General features: G+C 41.5%; 3 protein-coding genes across 6 annotated transcripts; 1 reads left to right on the top strand and 2 right to left on the bottom strand.

Moving 5' to 3' along the window:
• Nucleotides 1-1562: 1562 nt before the first annotated feature.
• Nucleotides 1563-8685, bottom strand: rbm14a (RNA binding motif protein 14a). 2 transcript variants are annotated; one of them, XM_028421852.1, is made up of 9 exons: nt 8644-8685; nt 7837-8016; nt 6883-7067; nt 6617-6796; nt 6416-6525; nt 5808-6077; nt 5502-5725; nt 4918-5295; nt 1563-2410 (listed from the first exon to the last, which is right to left on the bottom strand). In XM_028421852.1, exons 1-9 carry the CDS (start codon nt 8679-8681, stop codon nt 2407-2409), a joined length of 1569 nt encoding a protein of 522 aa, XP_028277653.1. In that variant the 5' UTR covers nt 8682-8685; the 3' UTR covers nt 1563-2406. The 2 variants fall into 2 exon arrangements, with proteins under 2 accessions (XP_028277653.1, XP_028277652.1); XM_028421851.1 differs by having other exon boundaries at nt 1563-5295.
• A 315-nt stretch (nt 8686-9000) lies between these two features.
• LOC114446043 (ras and Rab interactor 1-like) lies at nt 9001-12285 on the top strand. Of its 2 annotated transcripts, XM_028421445.1 has the most exons (7): nt 9001-9151; nt 9415-9495; nt 9633-9833; nt 9922-10042; nt 10322-10394; nt 10477-10568; nt 10878-12285. In XM_028421445.1, exons 3-7 carry the CDS (start codon nt 9633-9635, stop codon nt 12140-12142), a joined length of 1752 nt encoding a protein of 583 aa, XP_028277246.1. In that variant the 5' UTR covers nt 9001-9151; nt 9415-9495; the 3' UTR covers nt 12143-12285. The 2 variants fall into 2 exon arrangements, with proteins under 2 accessions (XP_028277246.1, XP_028277244.1); XM_028421443.1 differs by lacking the exon at nt 9415-9495.
• A 335-nt stretch (nt 12286-12620) lies between these two features.
• Nucleotides 12621-19232, bottom strand: dpp3 (dipeptidyl-peptidase 3). Of its 2 annotated transcripts, none has more exons than XM_028422433.1 (19): nt 19149-19232; nt 18184-18315; nt 17911-18055; nt 17713-17802; nt 17466-17603; nt 17097-17171; nt 16768-16858; nt 16502-16632; nt 16154-16284; nt 15893-15951; nt 15473-15667; nt 15287-15399; nt 15093-15185; nt 14911-14973; nt 14686-14810; nt 14235-14355; nt 13806-13985; nt 13243-13405; nt 12621-13146 (listed from the first exon to the last, which is right to left on the bottom strand). In XM_028422433.1, the coding sequence occupies exons 2-19, from the start codon at nt 18306-18308 to the stop codon at nt 13004-13006; spliced, it is 2181 nt and encodes a 726-aa protein (XP_028278234.1). In that variant the 5' UTR covers nt 18309-18315; nt 19149-19232; the 3' UTR covers nt 12621-13003. The 2 variants fall into 2 exon arrangements, with proteins under 2 accessions (XP_028278234.1, XP_028278233.1); XM_028422432.1 differs by having other exon boundaries at nt 18184-18355; nt 19149-19214.
• Nucleotides 19233-19259: the final 27 nt, after the last annotated feature.

Below are 19259 nucleotides of genomic sequence, written 5' to 3' on the forward strand. Positions count from 1 at the left end.
GGGTTCACCAGAAGCTTCAACTCTGTTATAAGCAATGTTGGCAAAGCAGGCCAGAAAGTGTGTAGTCAAGTGGGGTTTGAGATTAATGTGTTTAAGACTCAATCTGGGTTTAAAATTAACAATATTCAGCATCTCAATGTCTGTTTGTCATGTCTTTTGTAGTAATAGTTACAAAAATATACTCTTACTTTCCATTTGCCCTAAAATTAAAGACAGTACTAGGCAAACTATAAAAGTTTTTATCTGGGGTTCCAACAATTTTGCAACAACTTTCCACACACCGATGCAAGCCTAAAACACCCACAGCCACAGACTATCACAATAAGGTGAATCCTCTGCTGGAGGAATCCTTGAAGTGTCCACGAAAGTTTCTGTTAAAACAAGGACGATCAAAAAGTGATCAATAGCAGACGTTACATGTGTGCATTGACCACAGACACATTTCCACTACAAAAGGAACTCTTTCAGGGTCACTCTTTCAGGTAGAAAACACCTGAAGGAGACATCCATAGATACCTACAGTATACACAGTGGAGCTTAATTGCATCTAATTAAATCCTGAGGTAAAAAAACTACCTTTTAAATAATGTGAAACCTAACAGAAGCAACAACAAAAAATCCCAACATTCAAAGGGGGAGAAAGGGAAATTAGGGAAGGACAGGTAGTAGATAAGAGTTATATTGATTAGGTGATTAATTACATCACCTCCAGATCCATCTGGGTCCCACGGCGCAATGGAAACACAACAGCTGAACAGGCTGTGTACACGATGGAGTTCCTGTGGTGAAAAAACAAGCTCTGGATGGAAATAACACAAGACGATAATCCATCATTTAGGTCGAGTAAATGTGATGTGGAAACGTTTTTCCATACTACCCAGGCTAGGAACAACTTTGTGGCCCACAAGTCCACTAAAAAGAATTTCTCATTTCAGAATGTGTCAGCATACACACTTCTACCTACACTCTAAGCTTTGAAAAACAAGGACATAGGTTATAAATGAAAGCATTTATCGAGTGAAGACCTGCAGATAGAGATCATTAGAAAGACACATCTCATTGTGTTGCTGGAGCTAATTCAGTAACCTGGCTGCTGAATACCAGACTTACGCTATCAGAGTAGAAACTGCTGCATCTCCATGTCATTATGCCCTTGAAAGGCACCTGATGTCTCTGCAGTTTTATGCTCCATTTAGGCACATAGGCCTACTCATCATATTACCTCAGTATATCTGCGTATAACGCGTCCACACCTCTCATCAGTGCCCTAGTGTCCATCTGTAAACTGTTCATCGTTGTTGAGGGCATGAAACTCAGCAAGTGTCCATGAAAACGTTAGCAGGGAGTGAAGTCATACATGTTCGATTATTTCTCACTTTCCTTTTTTGTAAAGTGTTTGAATTATCATCAGGTTTCAAATGTTATGAGATTATTGGTTTTTATTTTAAGAGCATAGATTGATGTTTTTATTTGGAATAAAATTAAATAAAATGTTATCTGATGCTGAGCTCCAAGAGAGTTATTTGAAGTGTTTTAAAGGCATTGCATTCACACAGAAAAAGTACAGTTGAAATTCATTTATTGATAATTAAACATAGGACAAATGTAATTTAAAACAACATGGCAGAATTTTACGTACGATGTCATTCATACAAGTTGGATGTGTCATCAAAACTCTTTTTTTTTCGGGGGGTGAGGGTTGGGGGGAGAGGGGTCGAGCGTTGAACCAGCAACCGATCCTGAGCCAGGTTATTCAACTCTGAAATGGAGGGCCTACCAGTGTGCTCTTAAGCAAGGCACTTAATCCCAAAGTGGCCGCAAGGGGCACATTTACAAAAACTTAATCCATCCTACCTAGAATGTCTTAAATCCGGCCCTGGCTGCGATTGCCTGGTACTCTTCGGCAACATGGCTGTTACATACAGGATGTATTAACACCAAATTGCCTACTGCACATTTTTACTAAAGGTAATATAAATGTCCTCACAAGATTGTGTGTTGAGTGGTCACAAGTGGGAGCAGGAATGTATGAGCAGAGTATGCTTGGGGGAAATGTACGGGAAAAATAATTAAAAAAAAAATGCAGGAAAAAATGGTCATCATCTTCTTTTTAAAAATGATGGGAGATTTATTTCCAAAAATCTGAAATCCTGAAAAATCCTAAAGGCAGGTAAGAAAAAGGAAGCATGGACATCGGTGTATTTGTACTGTGTGCGAGTGTTTGTGAATGTGTACGCGTGTTTCTGGGAGGGGGCAGGAGTGTGTGGTCTGAGTGTTTACCTTAGAGGGGGGGCACCCCATCGTCCACAGCAGTTTCAGGCCTAACGCTGCTGTTTTCCCCATCCCTTGCTACAGCTGCGTGTGGCGTACGTCCAGGGCAAGGGCTCAGTTTGGCTCCCTCCCACTCTAGCTGCAATAATCAGCAAGAGGAAGAAGGTGGCTGGAGCAGCAGCAACAACAAGGCATGCATCTAACAGTTCACATAGGAAAAGGTGGAATAATGTGGAGGCTATGTGTCACTTAAACCTATCACCTTCAGTTCAGGTGCCGACTAAGGAAATAAAATGAGTACCTAATGTGTGGCACAATCACAACAGATTTGTGTAACTATCATGAAATACAGGTGGAATAGGGTGTGCATTAGTATCATATGTAGGTGTAGCCAGCGTTGCATTAATGATATGCAATGAATCCACTTAAAATTGCATGTAAGTATGGACTTGTTGGAGGGGTGATGTAAATGAAAGCCAATAATCTTAGCTGTGCGTCAAAATGAGGTGTGTGAGCCTGGTGTGATCAGAAGAGAGAAAAGGAAAGGTCATCAGCCCTTCTCATTGCTGCCCAGGAAAATCAGCATCCTTCAAAAAAATCCAAAACAACCTTTATATCACCTGCAGCACTGACACGGGCACCTCATATCCACTCAGTAAATACCCCTACACTGCACATCAGATACACCCCACTGCACTGCATTTAGGAAGAACACGTTTCTCACTGTTATTTCCATTCCATTCTCAGTATCTGATTTAAACAGCAGTTTTGTTCACACATTTGTGTTACTGTGGCTCGACACTACTCACTACATAATACAAGCTCCAGAGTCATACCTTCCAGCCATACAAAAACATGGGTCGCCTCTTTACAGTTTGCTACTCAATCTCCAAGTGTTGAAGGAAAAGATACAATCATCTTTATCTCATTAACAGTCAATATTCTTACCAAATGTTGATTGTGAGTACTTTTTTTTGTATCTACACAAACACCAAATTGTGAATTTTCCAGTATGAAAACTAGCTTAACTCTCACTCCAAACTGTCAATGTATTCAGTGAGAGCCGAGGCACGACAGCAGCTGACAAGACTAACTAAAGCTAATGGGAGAAAATGCCAAGGAAACAATATGAAGTTCAACTATGATGTTCAACGTCTATTGACATCACTGGCCACTCTCCACCTGCTGACATTCCTCCTGGCTCTTAGAAATTCACAGATGTACAAAACCAAAAAAAGCACATGTATTAAACAAATGGGTTCAACTGCTTTAAACTGGATGCATTCACCTTGCTATTCACAGACATAAAATCCAAAGAGAAAGAAACTGTGAATGCTAGAAAAAAAATACTAAAAAGGTTCTGTGACAAGGCAAAAACTAACCTTTTACCAAAACATCAACAAACTGAACTCCTCATTTTGTTTCAGCTCAATTTTGTTTATGTAGCCTTTAGGACACGCAGAATAAATTATGAGGAGTCACTAAAGAGGACATGACAACTCAGACACAAGTTTATAACTCTACTAATGAATGCAGACTTTTAAAGTCTCTCTCGTCACCCGAAAACAAAAAGTAACTTCCAATGCCAAATTCAAATGCTACAGAGTTAAATGGGCTGCACCATAATATGAGTGGCACGCTACATCGTCTATTAGCAAATCAATTTGTGATATGTATATCTGGGGCGAAAAAAAAAGTCACCACTTAAGAATCTGTCAGCTGAAACATCTTTATAATACAATCTGGTAAACACAGTCTCTTTCTGAGCTAGATTAAGGTTCTTCAGTTCTCTTCATCTGTGTTGATCACCACGTGCTGCTATGTGTATTAAATGAGTTCTAACCGAGGCCTTTTACATACTCTACGAAAAGTATTTCTGAGCCTACATATGTGGCCTTAGATTTACCATCATTATGCAGTTGAAACTGGAGTCTGTATCAATAACTGTAGCCTTTAAAATGAATGGTTTCGTGATGGTTTTCCAGCAAACCTGACTGATACATAAATGGGTGAACATACATGCCAGGATGCAAGTTATGTTTGTGTAGATTTATGTATGGTACTTGCTATTCCTCAACTGATAGTGTTTATTTTGTGTTGTACCGTCACCATGAGGTTTGAAAAATATTAGAGTGCAGCAAGAAAATTAGGTGCACTTTTTTTTTAAGTAGGGCATATGAAAGGCCTTAATCCAGTCCTCTAACTCTGAGTCAAACTTGTCCTAGCCATTGTTTAAGCTTGTTTAACATTCATCAAGGGTCCAGCTGTAACGTCAAACAGAAACTATAAAAAAAACTATATTCCAATATTACCTGCCCTTCTCTCATGTCCAAACACCATGCCAACTGATTAACAACCACTCAACAGCCATCCACTGACTAGTAAGAGACTATGCAAGCCAAAATAGAGAAAGGGGAAGATACTTCATATTTAAAGCACATTTGAATTACAACCTTGCTCCCTCTGATTTTCCTCTTTAAACTGTCCCTTATGTAAATACACATGCACACACACACACACACATCTGCAGTGTGTAAGGAGCGTGTAGGGGAGGGTTGGGACTATCGATAAGGGGGTTCTGGCGTGTGGTAAGGGTAATCATGATGCTGGGGCATGGGTTGCCCGTGTGCGGGTGTCTGCTCATACGGTGTGGATGTGGAGTAGCTTCCTGGTGCTGCGTAAGCTCCTGATGCATCATATGCTCCGGATGCCCCGTAGCCTCCAGATGTGTCATAGCCCGCTGAGGCGCCGTAGCTCCCAGATGAACTGTCATAGCTCCCTGATGTGGCATTGTAACTTTCTGTAGCATCATATGTTCCTGGGGGTGGATAGGCTTCCGATCCTGCATATGTGGGAGGTGCTGTGTATGTCCCTGGAGGTGCAGGGTTTGCAGAGGAGGCCTGGGCGGTGGCCGATGGAGGTGGAGGGGGTGGTGGAGGAGGATTGGTGTAGGCATACTGGAGGTACTGGTACTGTTGATACTGTTGGTATTGTTGCATTTGCTGGTAGTACTCTGTGTAAGATCTGGAGCACAGAGACAACAAAATTAGCCAAAAAAGCACCATAATCATCCTCTAAAATGGGCAAATGGAAGTAATTAAACAGTTTAATATATTTGTAAAGCAACATGTAATCATTGTCTTTAGCAGGTTCTATGTAAATAAACCATTATTGCCGTTTTATTTAATGTTTCTTCTGTGCTATCCTACAATAACATTTGTTATATGTACCTAGTAACGGGATCTGACACTTCAGAAGTTGTGGTGGTGGCAGCTGTGGGTTCTTCAGGTACTCCAGGTGGCGTTGGCAGCAGTGCACGCCGTTTGGGTCGTACAGCGGAGGAACCTGGTACAGGGTCAGGGAGAAGGGGGGCTCGATTTCCTCTTATTGGGCTGCGGTCCCGCTCATTATCTGTAGATGTTGCCTTTTTCCCTGCCTGCTGCTCTGCCAGAACCTTCAAATAAATATACCTCAGTAAATGTAGGTATAAAACACAGAGAAACTTGACTGTACACTTTACTCAAATGGTAACACACCTTTTGTCCCTCCTGAAAGAACTTGGCTCTTGCTGCCTCAAAAAGCGTTGTTGGATCTGCTGGAGGCTCTACCTCTTCAACAGCAGCTGGGGTATTATGATTAGACATATCTTGATAGACTTGGTCAGCAACAGATCCATACACTTGACTGGCAAGAGCACCATATATGACCCCATCTGCACCTTTAGAACTTGAGATGCCCTTCAGAGCAGCATAGGTGGGGTCAAAAGCTGTGGTGTTGTAGAATGAGTTATGGACACTTTGTTGAACCTGCAAAGAAATATTTAGAAATCTCAACCAAATACAACAAAACAAGAATATGAAAACCTAGTCTACATGTTTTACATCATTTACAACTGTCTCAGTTTTCAAAGCTAACCAATAAAAATTTCCCAATATAGAACACTTTGTAAGAAGACACACAGTCAGACCAACACAGGTAAGTATAGAGGTTTCCCCTCAAACAGAACTGATGAAGCTGCTTGGTGGAGCAGAAAAACATCTTCAAGAAAACTACAAGTCCAGTTGCCTCACTTCAACCCCGTTAAATGAAAATGACCTGGATGACTGAGACTCTTCATCAACACTTTGTAAGAAGATTGATTTACTTGTATGGGTAGCCCAGCGGCAGCAGCCGCAGCTGCAGCTAGCACAGCTGCCTGACTCTGGTGATGCACTAATGAAGGAGGTGGTCTGGGAAGAAGACCTTCTCTGCCACCTGCAAGCAGAGGGTAACAGAAAACACAAAACATAAGTTGTTGCAGTACATTATTTACAAAACCATGTAACTTCACTTGCTGTTACGTCACCTGTAGGATTATCTGAATTCCCTGATGCGATCTGGTTGATCAAAGGCTGGGCTTTGGACAGCTCTACAGCCAGTTGACGCCCCTTGAATGTGGTCCCGTTGAGAGCCTCAATAGCTGCCGTGGCCTCCTCCTTCCTCTCCATATGCACAAATGCATAGCCAACATTTGAACACAATCTGGCTATAGAGTCCACAAGTAGGGAGATCCATGTAAGTAACGTGTCTATGCTTTTACATCTTACTTAAATAAACACATCTCTACTTCACCTTTGACTTTATCACAGTCTAATACTCTTCCAAAGGTTGAGAACAGTCCGTGTAAGTCCTCTGCCGAGCATGTTGCACTGAGGTTTCCCACAAACACTTTAATGGAGTTAGGTGGTCGTGCCCGTGACTCCTCAACCACGAGGGGTCTACCTCTGTACTCTTTGCCATCAAGGTGCCGTATGGCTCTGCGTAAGCGACAGCATAAAGCAATGAAATGCTGGATGATATAACTTGATAAAACATTTAACAGAATATCAACAGGCAAATCAACTCCCATTCTAGCAAAAAGTACAGTCCAGTTCTTAGAGTCTGATAGATAGATAGATAGATAGATAGATAGATAGATAGATAGATAGATAGAGAAACACTATAGGTTAGTACTAAGCAGAATGAACTAAAATTAAAACAGAATTCAAAATTAACTGTTGGACTGAAAACAAGAGCTACTGTGGAGTATGTACATAAAAACTGTACAATTATGGAATATGTACATATCGACTATGCAGACAGTAATGGTTAACCAAGCTGCACAAGGTTTTAAAATGTCAGTTATTTCATTTTGTAGCATCATACAGTTTCTGGTAATGCTGCTGCATTATAACACAGATGCACCTTACTGTAGGTATTCCTTTCTGTACTGTTATTGGTAATATACTTTTGCATATGCCAGACAAACACTTCGTTTACACTGTCTATATCAGTTCACTGCACACACTGTGTAGAGATATGCAAGCATTTAACTATCACACTAAGCATCTGTGGTGCCAACTCTTTTTTTTTTCCCCAGAATGAATGGATGAATTAACTAACTTTCTGCATTGATACTGTAATAATGACTGGGATGGAAAAATCCAGTCGAACTTCACCTCTAAAATATGCAAAACTGTTTCTGAAAAACAAATAAATGCATTGTATCCAATAACAGTGATCATAATAGCATGCACAGTTACATACTTGTATGCCGCCCCTTCTCCCTTCAGGGTAACGAAAGCATACTGTCTAAGTAGAGAGCAGGTGTTGATCTCTCCATACGGAGCAAAGAGTCTATTTATTTCGTCGTGAGTTGCATCTAGAGGAAGGTTGCCCACAAACAGCTTTACGTTCTCACCGCTCATCTCTGTATCAGCCAGGCATCTGTAGGAGTGAACAACATTTGGTTACGTTTCATACCTGTGGAGTGGCGCTAGCTAGCATTAGTTTACAGAATCTTTTTCTAAATCCCTACAGGCCCAACATTGTCATTTTTTCCAATCACGTGATATTACAGATGTAGTTACATTAACAACCTAGATTACTGTACGACTATTAAGCACTAAATATACAGACGTGAACATGTATCGTTACAGAGAAGATAATAAAAACGTTCATTTTCGCGGCGAAAATGGAACCAATTACGCTAAAGGCAGCGTGTAAACCTGCTGCGTTAGCTAGCAACATACAGAACAAACACAAACACAAACAATGACATATAGATGTTTATATAGTGAACTGTAATACAAGATACCCGAACGGCAGTTATCTAATAACTCCGGACACCACGGGCCATCTTGTTAAACGATGTAGCAGAAGCTAATGTTAGCTATGCTAGCTAATGCTAACGTTGTATCTGAGTGACTGAAAACGCCTGCTACAAAAAGCTAAAGCCCATTCATTGCCATGAACTATTATAGGCTATATATTTGGATCAAATACGTGTTTTCAAATCAGTGTAAGTAGTAAAAATTGGTTTAATTGTGCAAGCTTAGTACACAAATGCCTTACCCAACGCGGTCCTGGAGCTGTTGTATTTCAAACGTCATTTCCGGTTCCGGTTTTTCGTGATTCACGGTGGCAAGACTGGGGGAGCAATTTCACCTTCAATAAAATCATGGACTGTTCAGGAGACGCATAAACCACTAAATCGTATCTACATCAGACACAAATATTTCCCACATGTTGTTTTCATGCCAACAATACTGTATGATGGGGTCTGTCACCTACAGATAATAGCTAAACTATTGCAACAAAGTAAGTTATAATCCTATTGCTAATTTTTCCGACACGTGAGTGTAGCACATGGCAGGCGGTATAATGATTTGTTAGCAGGTGAGATCAGGTGGGTTTGGAGGAGGAGCCAAATGCATCTCCAGGTCTGCGCACGTCATGACAGGCTGGAGTGGAAAAGAAGTGGAAGAAGTTTTCATCGTAGTTAAGGTGGAAGAACAGAACATGGAACATGGCATCATGAAGCGGAGCCACGGCGGATGAAAACAAACAACTGGGCAAAGAGGTAGCTACACAGTGTGGAACTGAGAAGTGGACAGAGTGTCTTAATAATGTGTGGCTGTGGATCAGGAAGACTGTGCGCAGCAGAGACTGAGGAGGAAATGTGGACGTTTTACAGGAATGCTGTGGATCCAGAGTAGACTGTCCGGAATAATAGACACACCTGTGTCAGAGACGTTTGTCTTTATTTTTTAATAAGTAATAACATGTTGTGCTGATTGTGTGCTCTGCTAGTGTGTCTATAATTCAAAGGTTTGCCTCCCATAGATTTAATTAAGCTCTGTCTGAGCTGCTGCACTTTACCAAGTCTGGACTTGCTGTCCCAGTCCAGGCAGATTTATTACGCAGGTGAGCGTCTCTCACTGTGTGTGAGGAGAAGCCTGTCTTTGACTTTCAGACATATAATAAACTCATGTGTCTGCATGATCATTTTAAAGTGCACAACAATTATTAACCATGTGTTTTTTTGTGTCTATGTTTATTAGATGGCACAACAAGAACCTCTGTATGATTTCCCAGAGCCCACCCAGCCATCGGAGCGCAAGTTTTTGGGTCATCACCGTGAACGGGGCTCCTTGAGAAGCATCAGTGTGCTGGACCGGCTCCTCCTTACAGTTCCTGTCTGGCTACAGCTGTCAATCAACCCCGCCACTGCACTGCACATACTGCAAAGGGAGCCTCCTGGGGTCTGAGACACACAGTCCAGTTTATTTTCATTTTGTGTTTTTTTTACCTTCAAGCACTTACCTAGTAACCAGTAATGTTGTCCTGTAGACATTCCTGGTGCGGAAGTCTCGGACATCCCAGAGAAACGTGCTGTGCGTCCGTTTGGCGGATGACAGTGTGCCGTCGTTTGTTCAGCAGTTTGGCATCAGGGAGGAAAGCTCCAATAAGAGTAAGATCTGAAGATACAGTTGTTTTATGTATGTGTGGATCTCCCCTTCTCAGTCACAAAGAAAGAATGTTTCTATGTACATATGACAATTTCAGTTCAAAGACAACATGTTTGTCTGTCTTAAAGTACTTACATGGCAGTTTCTGGTCTAATTTCTTCGCTATTAGGGTAGTAGTATGTAAAGTATTATAAGTAACATGGGCGCAACTATCCCAATAAATAAGACATCACAGGAGTACACCTACGTTGTTGATGCCTTTGACTTTTTTCTGACCTCAGCTTTGTCCCTGGAGACATCGGCCATCAGTTTTCCAGATCTTCCAAGACTAATTTCCTTTTACTGTGTCAGCAGGTAACTGTTTCTTCTTTCTATCTCATATTTAATCACTGTCACAATTTATTGATCTACAAAAAATTATGTATATCTGTGTCAGAGATGTGTTACCTTTCCCGCTGGAGCTTCCTGAAGCCATTGCCAAGGCAACATCGCACAAGGAACTGGAGTCCATCTCACATATGGGAATAGGTTGGTGAATTCCTCGTTTCCTGCCAGCAAATTTTGTAATTTAAACTTCAAATACCTCAGCCTTAAAGGAATACTTTACAAAAGGCCTACACATGTTATCCACTGCATAGAGTAATTACCCTCCCAGCTGCTGGCTAACAAACATAAACACTGGGAAAATACGTGCAGGTGTCTTTTTTCAGTAAATGACTTCCTTTGTTTAGGCACATTTTGCTGAGCTCATATTTTGCATTTAGTAAGTTAGATACTTTTGTACATTTTAATAATTAAATATATTGCAATAGTAAAAACCTCTTTACTGTGTTAAAGAATTCTGGAGCTCCCACTTAAATGTCCGTGGACCACGAGAGGCCCTAAAACCTCTCAAAGATGAGAAGAAGCCAGAGCCAGCCCTGCCCACTGCTCCACCACAGACAAGCTCTCCTCAGCTTGAGTCAGACAAGAAGCTCAATAACACGCCTGTATCAGACACTGCCACCAAACAATCCGATCCCAATTCCACTTTGTTCCACACGTTTTGTCCAATTACAACGCGTAGCCCCAGAGAGCTGGACTGTGGCTCCGGCCAGGGCGCTCTCTGTTTCATCAACCCACTTTTCCTGCAGTCTCAGAACACCTTGGCCAGACGCCGGATGTTCAAACGCAGTGTCAAGGTCCGGGTTTCCACAGAGACATCGACCCTGCTGTCACCTCCACTCGCTCCACCGCCTCCTCCACCTCTAATGCCAAAGAAGGGGAGATGTAAAGCCCACACAGGAGGGCAGAGAACAGTTCAACCCTGCGAGGGTCCAGTTCAAACATCTCAGAGTGATCCAACCACAAAAGACACCCAACCTCAGCCTCTGACACAGACACAAGATTCACCCAGTGAGGCCCAAGTGCAGCTTCCATCAACAACTTCTCACCTCCAGCCTGAGGTGGAGGAGCAGGGCCAGATCAAAACGGGTATAAACAAAGTGGGAATCGAAGAAGAAGATATGGCTACAGCTCAGCTACCAACAATAATGGAGAATCCTCCAAATGACTCGGACTACATGGCACCCTGTCCAGTGATCAGTCTCTGCCATTCTCCATCACTCTCTCCTTACCAGTCACCATCTGTTTCTCCCTTGGCACCACCTCTTCTACCCAAAATGTCTCCATCCCTCTCTCCCCACGTCTCTCCTGCTGCCTCTCCTTCCCTCTCACCGTATCAGTCCCCATCTTTATCTTCTAAAGTTCCCCTGTCTCTTTTGCCACATGACTCCACCTCTCCTTATCAGTCCCCATCTCCTTCTCCCAAAGCTCCTTTTTCTCTCTCTCCCCTCACCTCCCCGTCCTTCTCTCAGCTGGAAGAGCAGGCTAGCAATACCCTCACTGCTCCAGAGGAGGCAGCAGCAGGTGTGAATGAAGGTGGACACCAAAAGAGGGACGAGCAGGAGAAGGATCTGGTTTTACACATGAACGCAGCATCTCTAAATGACACAGAGAGCTGCAGCTCCTTCAGCAGTCTGGAGGAAGGAACAGAGTCTACACCTCAGCTGCCTGACAAACAGTCAATGGTACCAGTGTGTAACACCTCAGACTGTAACTGAATTACATTATGTGAAATAATCGAACACAGTTTTAAATTTAGGTCATCTTAATTTAAATTTAATCCAACCAGACAGGGAGCCATGTGTTTCTGTTTAAGTCAGTATTTCATTTTTTTAGCTGGGCTGTCTGTAATTGACAGTGTATGATTAATTTCTGCAGTTACAGTCAATAAAACTGTAAAATGGGAAACCAGAACAGGTGCCCTCTGCACGTATATTTATTGTATTTTTGTCATTAAAATGTACTGAAAGTCTGGGCCATGTTGTGAGTTATTTAGTAAAAATAAGACTCATGGATTCTGCAAGAAATGCAGTTAAGAGTTTTTATTTGTGTGAAAAAAACAAAGTACTTCAGGATCTGGCAAGTATTATTTTGCCGCTTAGTCAGCAAATAGCAGGCTAAACTTGTCAAATAATCAATGCTAAGCATTAATGGTTAAAAAAAAACAACTTCAAGTAAACAATTCTGGAACAAACCAATGTTTGATATTCAACACCAGTTTTAATTGAGTTATTTAAATGACAAATCTCACTCACTTTTTTTAAAAAATGTACAGCAGTGATGGTAAATCTCGAGTATTAATAGGCAGCTCATTTACTTGTATCTGATCGACAGTTGTAATTAGACAGACCTGAAAGCAGCATACTTTAACATCAGTTGAAAAAAAAATGTATCGAGTCTGTTTTATTGTGTCTTATGGCTTTATCTGAAGTATGAAAGTGACATTCAGTTTCTATCAGAAGTGTCTTTGAAAAATATTTGGATCATTGTAAAGTTTTTATTATTTTGAGAATCATTTTGCCTTTTATATAACAAAAAAGCCAATTTTAGTTCTTGAATCATACAATACAGAGCATCCATCAACACCAGCAGGGTGCGTCTCTTTTGTTCAGTTCCAAAAGGTTGGCTTCTAGCTGCTCTGCGTCGTCTTGGAAACGCTCAATGAAGGAGCTGATCAAACCGGCCGCGCTGCCTTCATATTCCACCAGCTCTACACTGTCCCCTGAAAAAAGAGATTTTGTTTGTTGATAGTGTGACATGAAAAAACACACAGATTAAGTTAAGCAGTTTGTATGTGTGCTTCAGCTTCCATACATACCGTTGACCCTGGTGTTGGCCTGAACAAACATCTTTCGAGCTTCCTTCCTCAGCAGCACCGTCTCCCGCAGACGCAGGAAGTTATGAGCGCCACTGTCACTGACGGCAGAGTAACCGTCATAGAGGGCCCGGCCTCCCTCCACATCTGCCGTAGACTTAAAGACCTATAAAGAAAGAGAGTTGGGTTAATATTAAGTTGGATGAAATCAATAAGGCGACACGATTAATGATTTTCATGTGTTACATTGGCACACTGATAGTTTGTTTTTGACAGTGTACAAGTGTAAAATTCACTTAACTTTGAGGTTTTTTAACTGTTATTTCATTGGTTTCTAATTTTGACAAATAATTCAAAATTGTATGTATTCATTTGCTAATTATCCATAGACTAAAAGCTTATCAACTCATTGTTGCTGCTCTTTAAGTTATTTATATAGCATGCTTTTGTGAGTGTCTTGCCCTACCACTTGAGCCATAGTCACCCTAATAAAGCAATGACCATTAATGTCAAAGTGTTCTTTTTCAGTATTACTTCTAAATCAGCTGGCTAATTATGGAACATACCTGCAGCTTGCAAAGGAACCTGTGGATGGCGTTCTTGCCCACAGTGTGGATCTTGCTTTGGTCTAGAGTGATGCGTGCATCAGGCTTGCCATCCTGTCCCGTTACTTCCTCCAGGCCCACTAGGCCTTCCCCAGCCTCCAGCAAGACTCGTAGGATCACAAATCGGGCCTGCATGTGAGCCTAACCCAAACAGACACAGGACCACATCACATGTGATGCACTGTATACATTTCCCGACACTTATGTAAACACAGAGACTTACTATAAGCATACACATACAGGAATGAGACTGTCGGGTTGTGAGAAACCCATTCCTAATGTCCTGTATGTTGACTTGTCTTGTAAACACTGTGAATATACTAACTTCAACACAAATTACATGCATCTATGCAAAAGAGGCCACATGTTTGAGTTACTCAGTGAGCATACCTGTCTCCAGCTCTTGCTCTCAGGTGTGTAGAACTCCAGGCCCAACAGTCCGGCTCTGACCATACTGAGCCAGTTGATGTACACCACGTCCTCTGCATCCTGTCCTTCATGGCCAAAAATGCTGAGACAGAGCAGCACAGTTTTTCACTGTTTTTTCAAAATGTCACCACTGATATATTTTAAAACCAACAGCCCTGGGAGAAGAGCATGCTAAGCAGCAGTTTAAAGCTCCAAACGAACAAAACCTGAAATATTTCTTTTGGCTCTTCTGTTTGTTTTTCATTTAATAAGCACTTGATGATTTTGTTATGGCTCCCAAAAGGCTCACATAAGCATACTCTCCCAGCTAAAGAAATGTGTCAACTTTGGATAATTTTAGATGTATTACCATTTTCATTTCAAAGGCTGGAGTGCATTCTGGTCAGATTTGCAAAGATGATACACAACAAACCTGAGCACTTGCTTGTTGAGACACAAATAAAGTCCGACACACTCAGCACGACATTCTTCGTATGAGGACGCAATGGTGGAGAATTTACTGTCCCATGTCTCGCTGCCGCGATACCAACTGGAAACCTGAAAGATGTAGGTCAGTACAGTTATCTTCATGCTCTCTCTCTTGTTTTAAATCCCCCTCAAATCTTCCAGACTAGACAACATGAGGCAACAAACTCACCGGCTCTCCAGTCTCTGGGTTATTCACCTTAGTCTGGTCAAAGTTGAACTTGCCCTTGTCATCCTAGGAAAGCAAACCAACATTTGCTCAATGATTATTTTCCAAATTTCCTGATAAATTAAGAAAGCAAAATCCACATTTTTAAATTAGCTGCTGAAATACATAATGTATGTTTCACTGACCTGGACAAACAGCTTGCCACTTCCATGACCGAGCAGCTCATGAAGTCCGACCTGCACCTCAAATGATGGGCCCTTCCACTTGATGAACGAATCCTAAAAATGAAAAAAGCAAGAGTAAACAAATTAAGAGAACATATGGTCATAAACGTGTGAAAGAGACGAAGGAGTTGGTGTCAGGTTGCTGTAGGCACTACCTTGTCCTCCTCCTCTAAGAAGGTGAGTTTTTCCTTTTGGGTAGCGTAGGCAACAGCCAGTACATTGCCCAGAGACACGTTCTTAAAGCCCTCTGACTGTCTGATGTCATCATCTAAACAAAGAAGTAAAGCACCGTTTACAAATGGGATTAAAAATGCAAAACATAAACAGGACAGTGTACATACAGTTAGGGATATTGATGCCAGCTGGTATTCCACTCCCGGCAAACGTGAGAACGTCCAGTGAGGTGAAGTCGGGTTTAAGGAATGTGTCCTTTTCAAACTCTCGGGGCCAGGGCAACTCAGGCAGCAGGATTTCGGCCGAACTCACCAGGCTGGCAAAACGCTCGCTCATGGCCTTGTTCACAACAGCAACGAAACCTAGACATGACATCACAGTTGAACAGCTAGGCTCTGAATGGATCATTTGCGTTATTTTAATACCAACATAATGACTGCTGAAATCAGATACTGGATTTAAGAGCAGCTCAGAAAACTCCTCAGCTCTGAACTACAGCAATAAAACTTGAAGAGGCCCATGGGAGCACAGCATGCGTAGCAATAAACTTTGTTAGAATCACTGTTTATGTTCAGCTTGACAGTTACCTTCAAATTCTCCTCTGGAGCCAAATGGGTCTCTGTAGCTCTCTATGAAGCCTATATAACTGAGAGGAGAGGTAAAGAGAGGAAGGTTACAGAAGTTAATAGAAGGAAGCAGAATTCAACACCAAGACAAAGGTCAGAATGGGCTTCTTGAGGAAGTGAATCACCAAGAAACACTAAGTATTTAGACTACATCTATAAGGAAGTGAGTGCTGCTGACATGAGAAGTCATTCACTTTTACAGCTGCGTTATTTTGTAACCACCTTTCAACAATGGGGCCTTTGTCTTTGATCCAGTAACGTGAGCCCTCTTTGTGGGCATCAATGGAGCCAAAGGTGAAGCTGCGTATGTATTCCTCAAGCATCTTCCTCTGGTTCTCATTGGCAGCACAGCCCTGCCAAATCATTGTAAACACAACGTTACCACAAAATATTCTTCCAGAAAAGGCCAGAAGATGTCATATTTAAATATATCTTAGCCAGGCTTTTCAAAAGGTTTAAGAGTTTGAGTACGAGATGTATCCCATATGTCTTAAATGGGAAATTATATTATACATATTGAAGCAGAAAAATATCTAATGGCTATAGGAACACTATTTCTTGCTGTCTCACCAGTGCTTGTTGAAGATAGTAGCAAACTTTCTCCATGAGTGAACTATAGTCACCCCTCTTTACTGTAAACTCCTTGTCTTCAAAGCTGAAGCTACCACAGCAGGACTCACACTCTCCATCCACTGCACAGTCTGCAAGGTAATAATAAAGATTTTGGTTTAATCATCAACACCAACAAAATCTAATCACAATGTATGCGTGCACCAACTAGAATGTTTCTGACATCACATGATCACATTGTATGTCACCAGTGTAAGTGTTCTGACCTTTCTGCACAGCTGAAGCCAAGCGCACCTCATAGCAGACTTTTCCTCCATTGTCCCCTTTAAACAGACGGGTGTTGTAAGCAGACAGTTTCTAGAAAGAAACCACAATAACATGGCACAAAGATACATGAAAGGCCCAGTGATCACTCATCCTGCAACCAAAATAAAGGGGCAGTGGTAAAAGACACATCTGTAAATAAACATTATTTATAACAAGGATTACCACAAATAGAACATAAGTTATTACGAGAAGAGAAGCAAACCACAATGATTGGAATAGTAGAATATATTAGAATAATAGAATTTGTTTGATGTGCGAGTTTGCTTACTTTAGAGTCAAGAAACTTCTGAGCCAGCTCAGCATCCTCCAGACAACAGTTTCCTGAGAAATAGGTGGTAATTCCCTGAGGAAATGCACAAAAATGCTTAATAAGCCATGCGTTCTCCCTTACGGGTCACAGTGCCGCAGCAGTGTTAGCCTCCTTCAAGAGCTCAAAAAGAAGCAAAAATGATGGGAGGGGAGGAAACGGGACAGAGAGAACAAAACTTTCCAGGCTAAGCACAGACGCCTGAGCATATAAATGCAGAACAAATACATGCCCTCTAAGATTTCTAAGATTTAACCAGCCTGTGCAACACAATAGATTTTCATAAATACACATGAGGTAACCAACAAACTAAGAAAAATTTGGTCTCACCTTGTCGCCCAGCCCCAGCTGTTTTTGTCTGTCTTCCAGGGAGTACAGAAGACATGAGCAGCTGTCCCATAGAGCCTCCATCTCAGTGGGCTGCTCCTGAAAAGCCTGGCTGGCCTTCACCAAACCTTCCAGCTTGTCCTGCATGGACAAAAATATCTCAGCAACAGTTGAGCAATAGATGATGAGACCTTTCTAGTTTATTATCTGATGCACGTTCTATCAAATTTACATTGGCTTATTTTTTTACCTTGGGAAGATTTGGGATGAATTTGGTGTCTCCAAAAGACTTATAGTTGCCCATGTTTGCATATACACCAGCCGCATACACCAAGAAGGCCTAAATGTCAGGCATAAAGAGGAAAATATTGCATCTTTACATGTGTGTTCATAGATTAAAGGGTCAAAACATCAAGAGAAGCTGACAAAGAATGTGAGATTACTGTACCTGATACTCCTCAGAACTAAGTCCAACTGTTGTGGCGACCTGTTCCAGCTGTGCAGGCGTCTGCTTCCTGAATATTCTCTGCAGCAAGACAAAGATGTTTGCAGACTCTGGGGATGTCTGCAGAAGCACTGCCAGACCTCCATACCTAAGACAGATGTTAAGGCAAATGTTTTTTCAATCAACAGAGTTGCAACTCAACATTTTAATTCTGTTTCTATTTAGGATCGCTACACTATTTCAAAAGTGTTGATGTGAACTTGCTTTGTTACATACCAAGCAGCACGTGACAGATAGTGGGCGTACATCTTCTCTTGAGGTGAGAGCAAACGAAAGGCCTCGCCACAGTCAAGTGCAGAGATTCCAATGTCATTTGGGAGGTAGTACTGTGAGTCCACCATATTGAGTCTGAGATTTAACACCAGTAATAAAGTACTGAATTGGCAGACTGGGCAGGACAGTGAAAAGTAAGAGAAAATAGATGGACAAGACAAATAAATAAAGTGAAAAAAAAAGAGTTAGGTATCAAGTCTGCAAAAGTGTCAGACAAAGTGATGAAAGTGGAACTCTTGAAGCGTGGGCTCTAGAAAGTATTTACACACCTGTTTGTGCTGAACAAACACAGATACTAATTTTTAAACAGTCACAGAGGAAATGCACTGAAATATTACAAAGAGTGTATACTGTTACACACATTCAAGTAAGGTATTTCATTATGAATTAAATTAAAAGCTAAAGTTGACCTTTGCTTTTAGAGACACACAAAACTAAGAGATTATTTAGATTTTAGTGATCCAGCTATTTAGAAGGCAGGTGCTGGTCGGCGAACCTTGAACTAACGGCCCGTGGCACAGATTTAACAGGAACCAGTCAGTTAAAACAACTCAAGCTCATGTTCTGTTTCACTTTCTCCCAAAAAAGAAGTAAGTCAATGATGAGGAGTCTATAATATGAAAAAACACAACCTAAACCCAGCAGCCCACTGCCAGCAGGGCAACTCTCAAAGCTCATGTTAAGAAAATTATGAAAACATTTATAGCCTTAAGGCTACAGCTAACCCAGTTATGTTAGCTTGTAGCGTGTGTGCATGCTAAGGTGTCTGCTAAAAGCTATGAGCATTTAAACACTCTAGTAAGTTCTACGACCAAAACACTGTGTCTCAAATACACTGCATGGCACTAATGACTGGCTTGCATTTAAAACAAACTCGACTTGTGTAAGTCTATGCAAAGGCTCGTTACCTTAATTTTGTTGGGAGCTCCGGCGAACGTCAAAATGCAGTCTCACGCTGTTCACTTCCTGTATTCATTCAGCGCTAAGCCCTCCCCACAACCAATCGTGAGTTAAATATT

Source organism: Parambassis ranga, chromosome 14 (genome assembly GCF_900634625.1).
Source record: "Parambassis ranga chromosome 14, fParRan2.1, whole genome shotgun sequence".
Lineage (NCBI taxonomy): Eukaryota > Metazoa > Chordata > Actinopteri > Ambassidae > Parambassis > Parambassis ranga.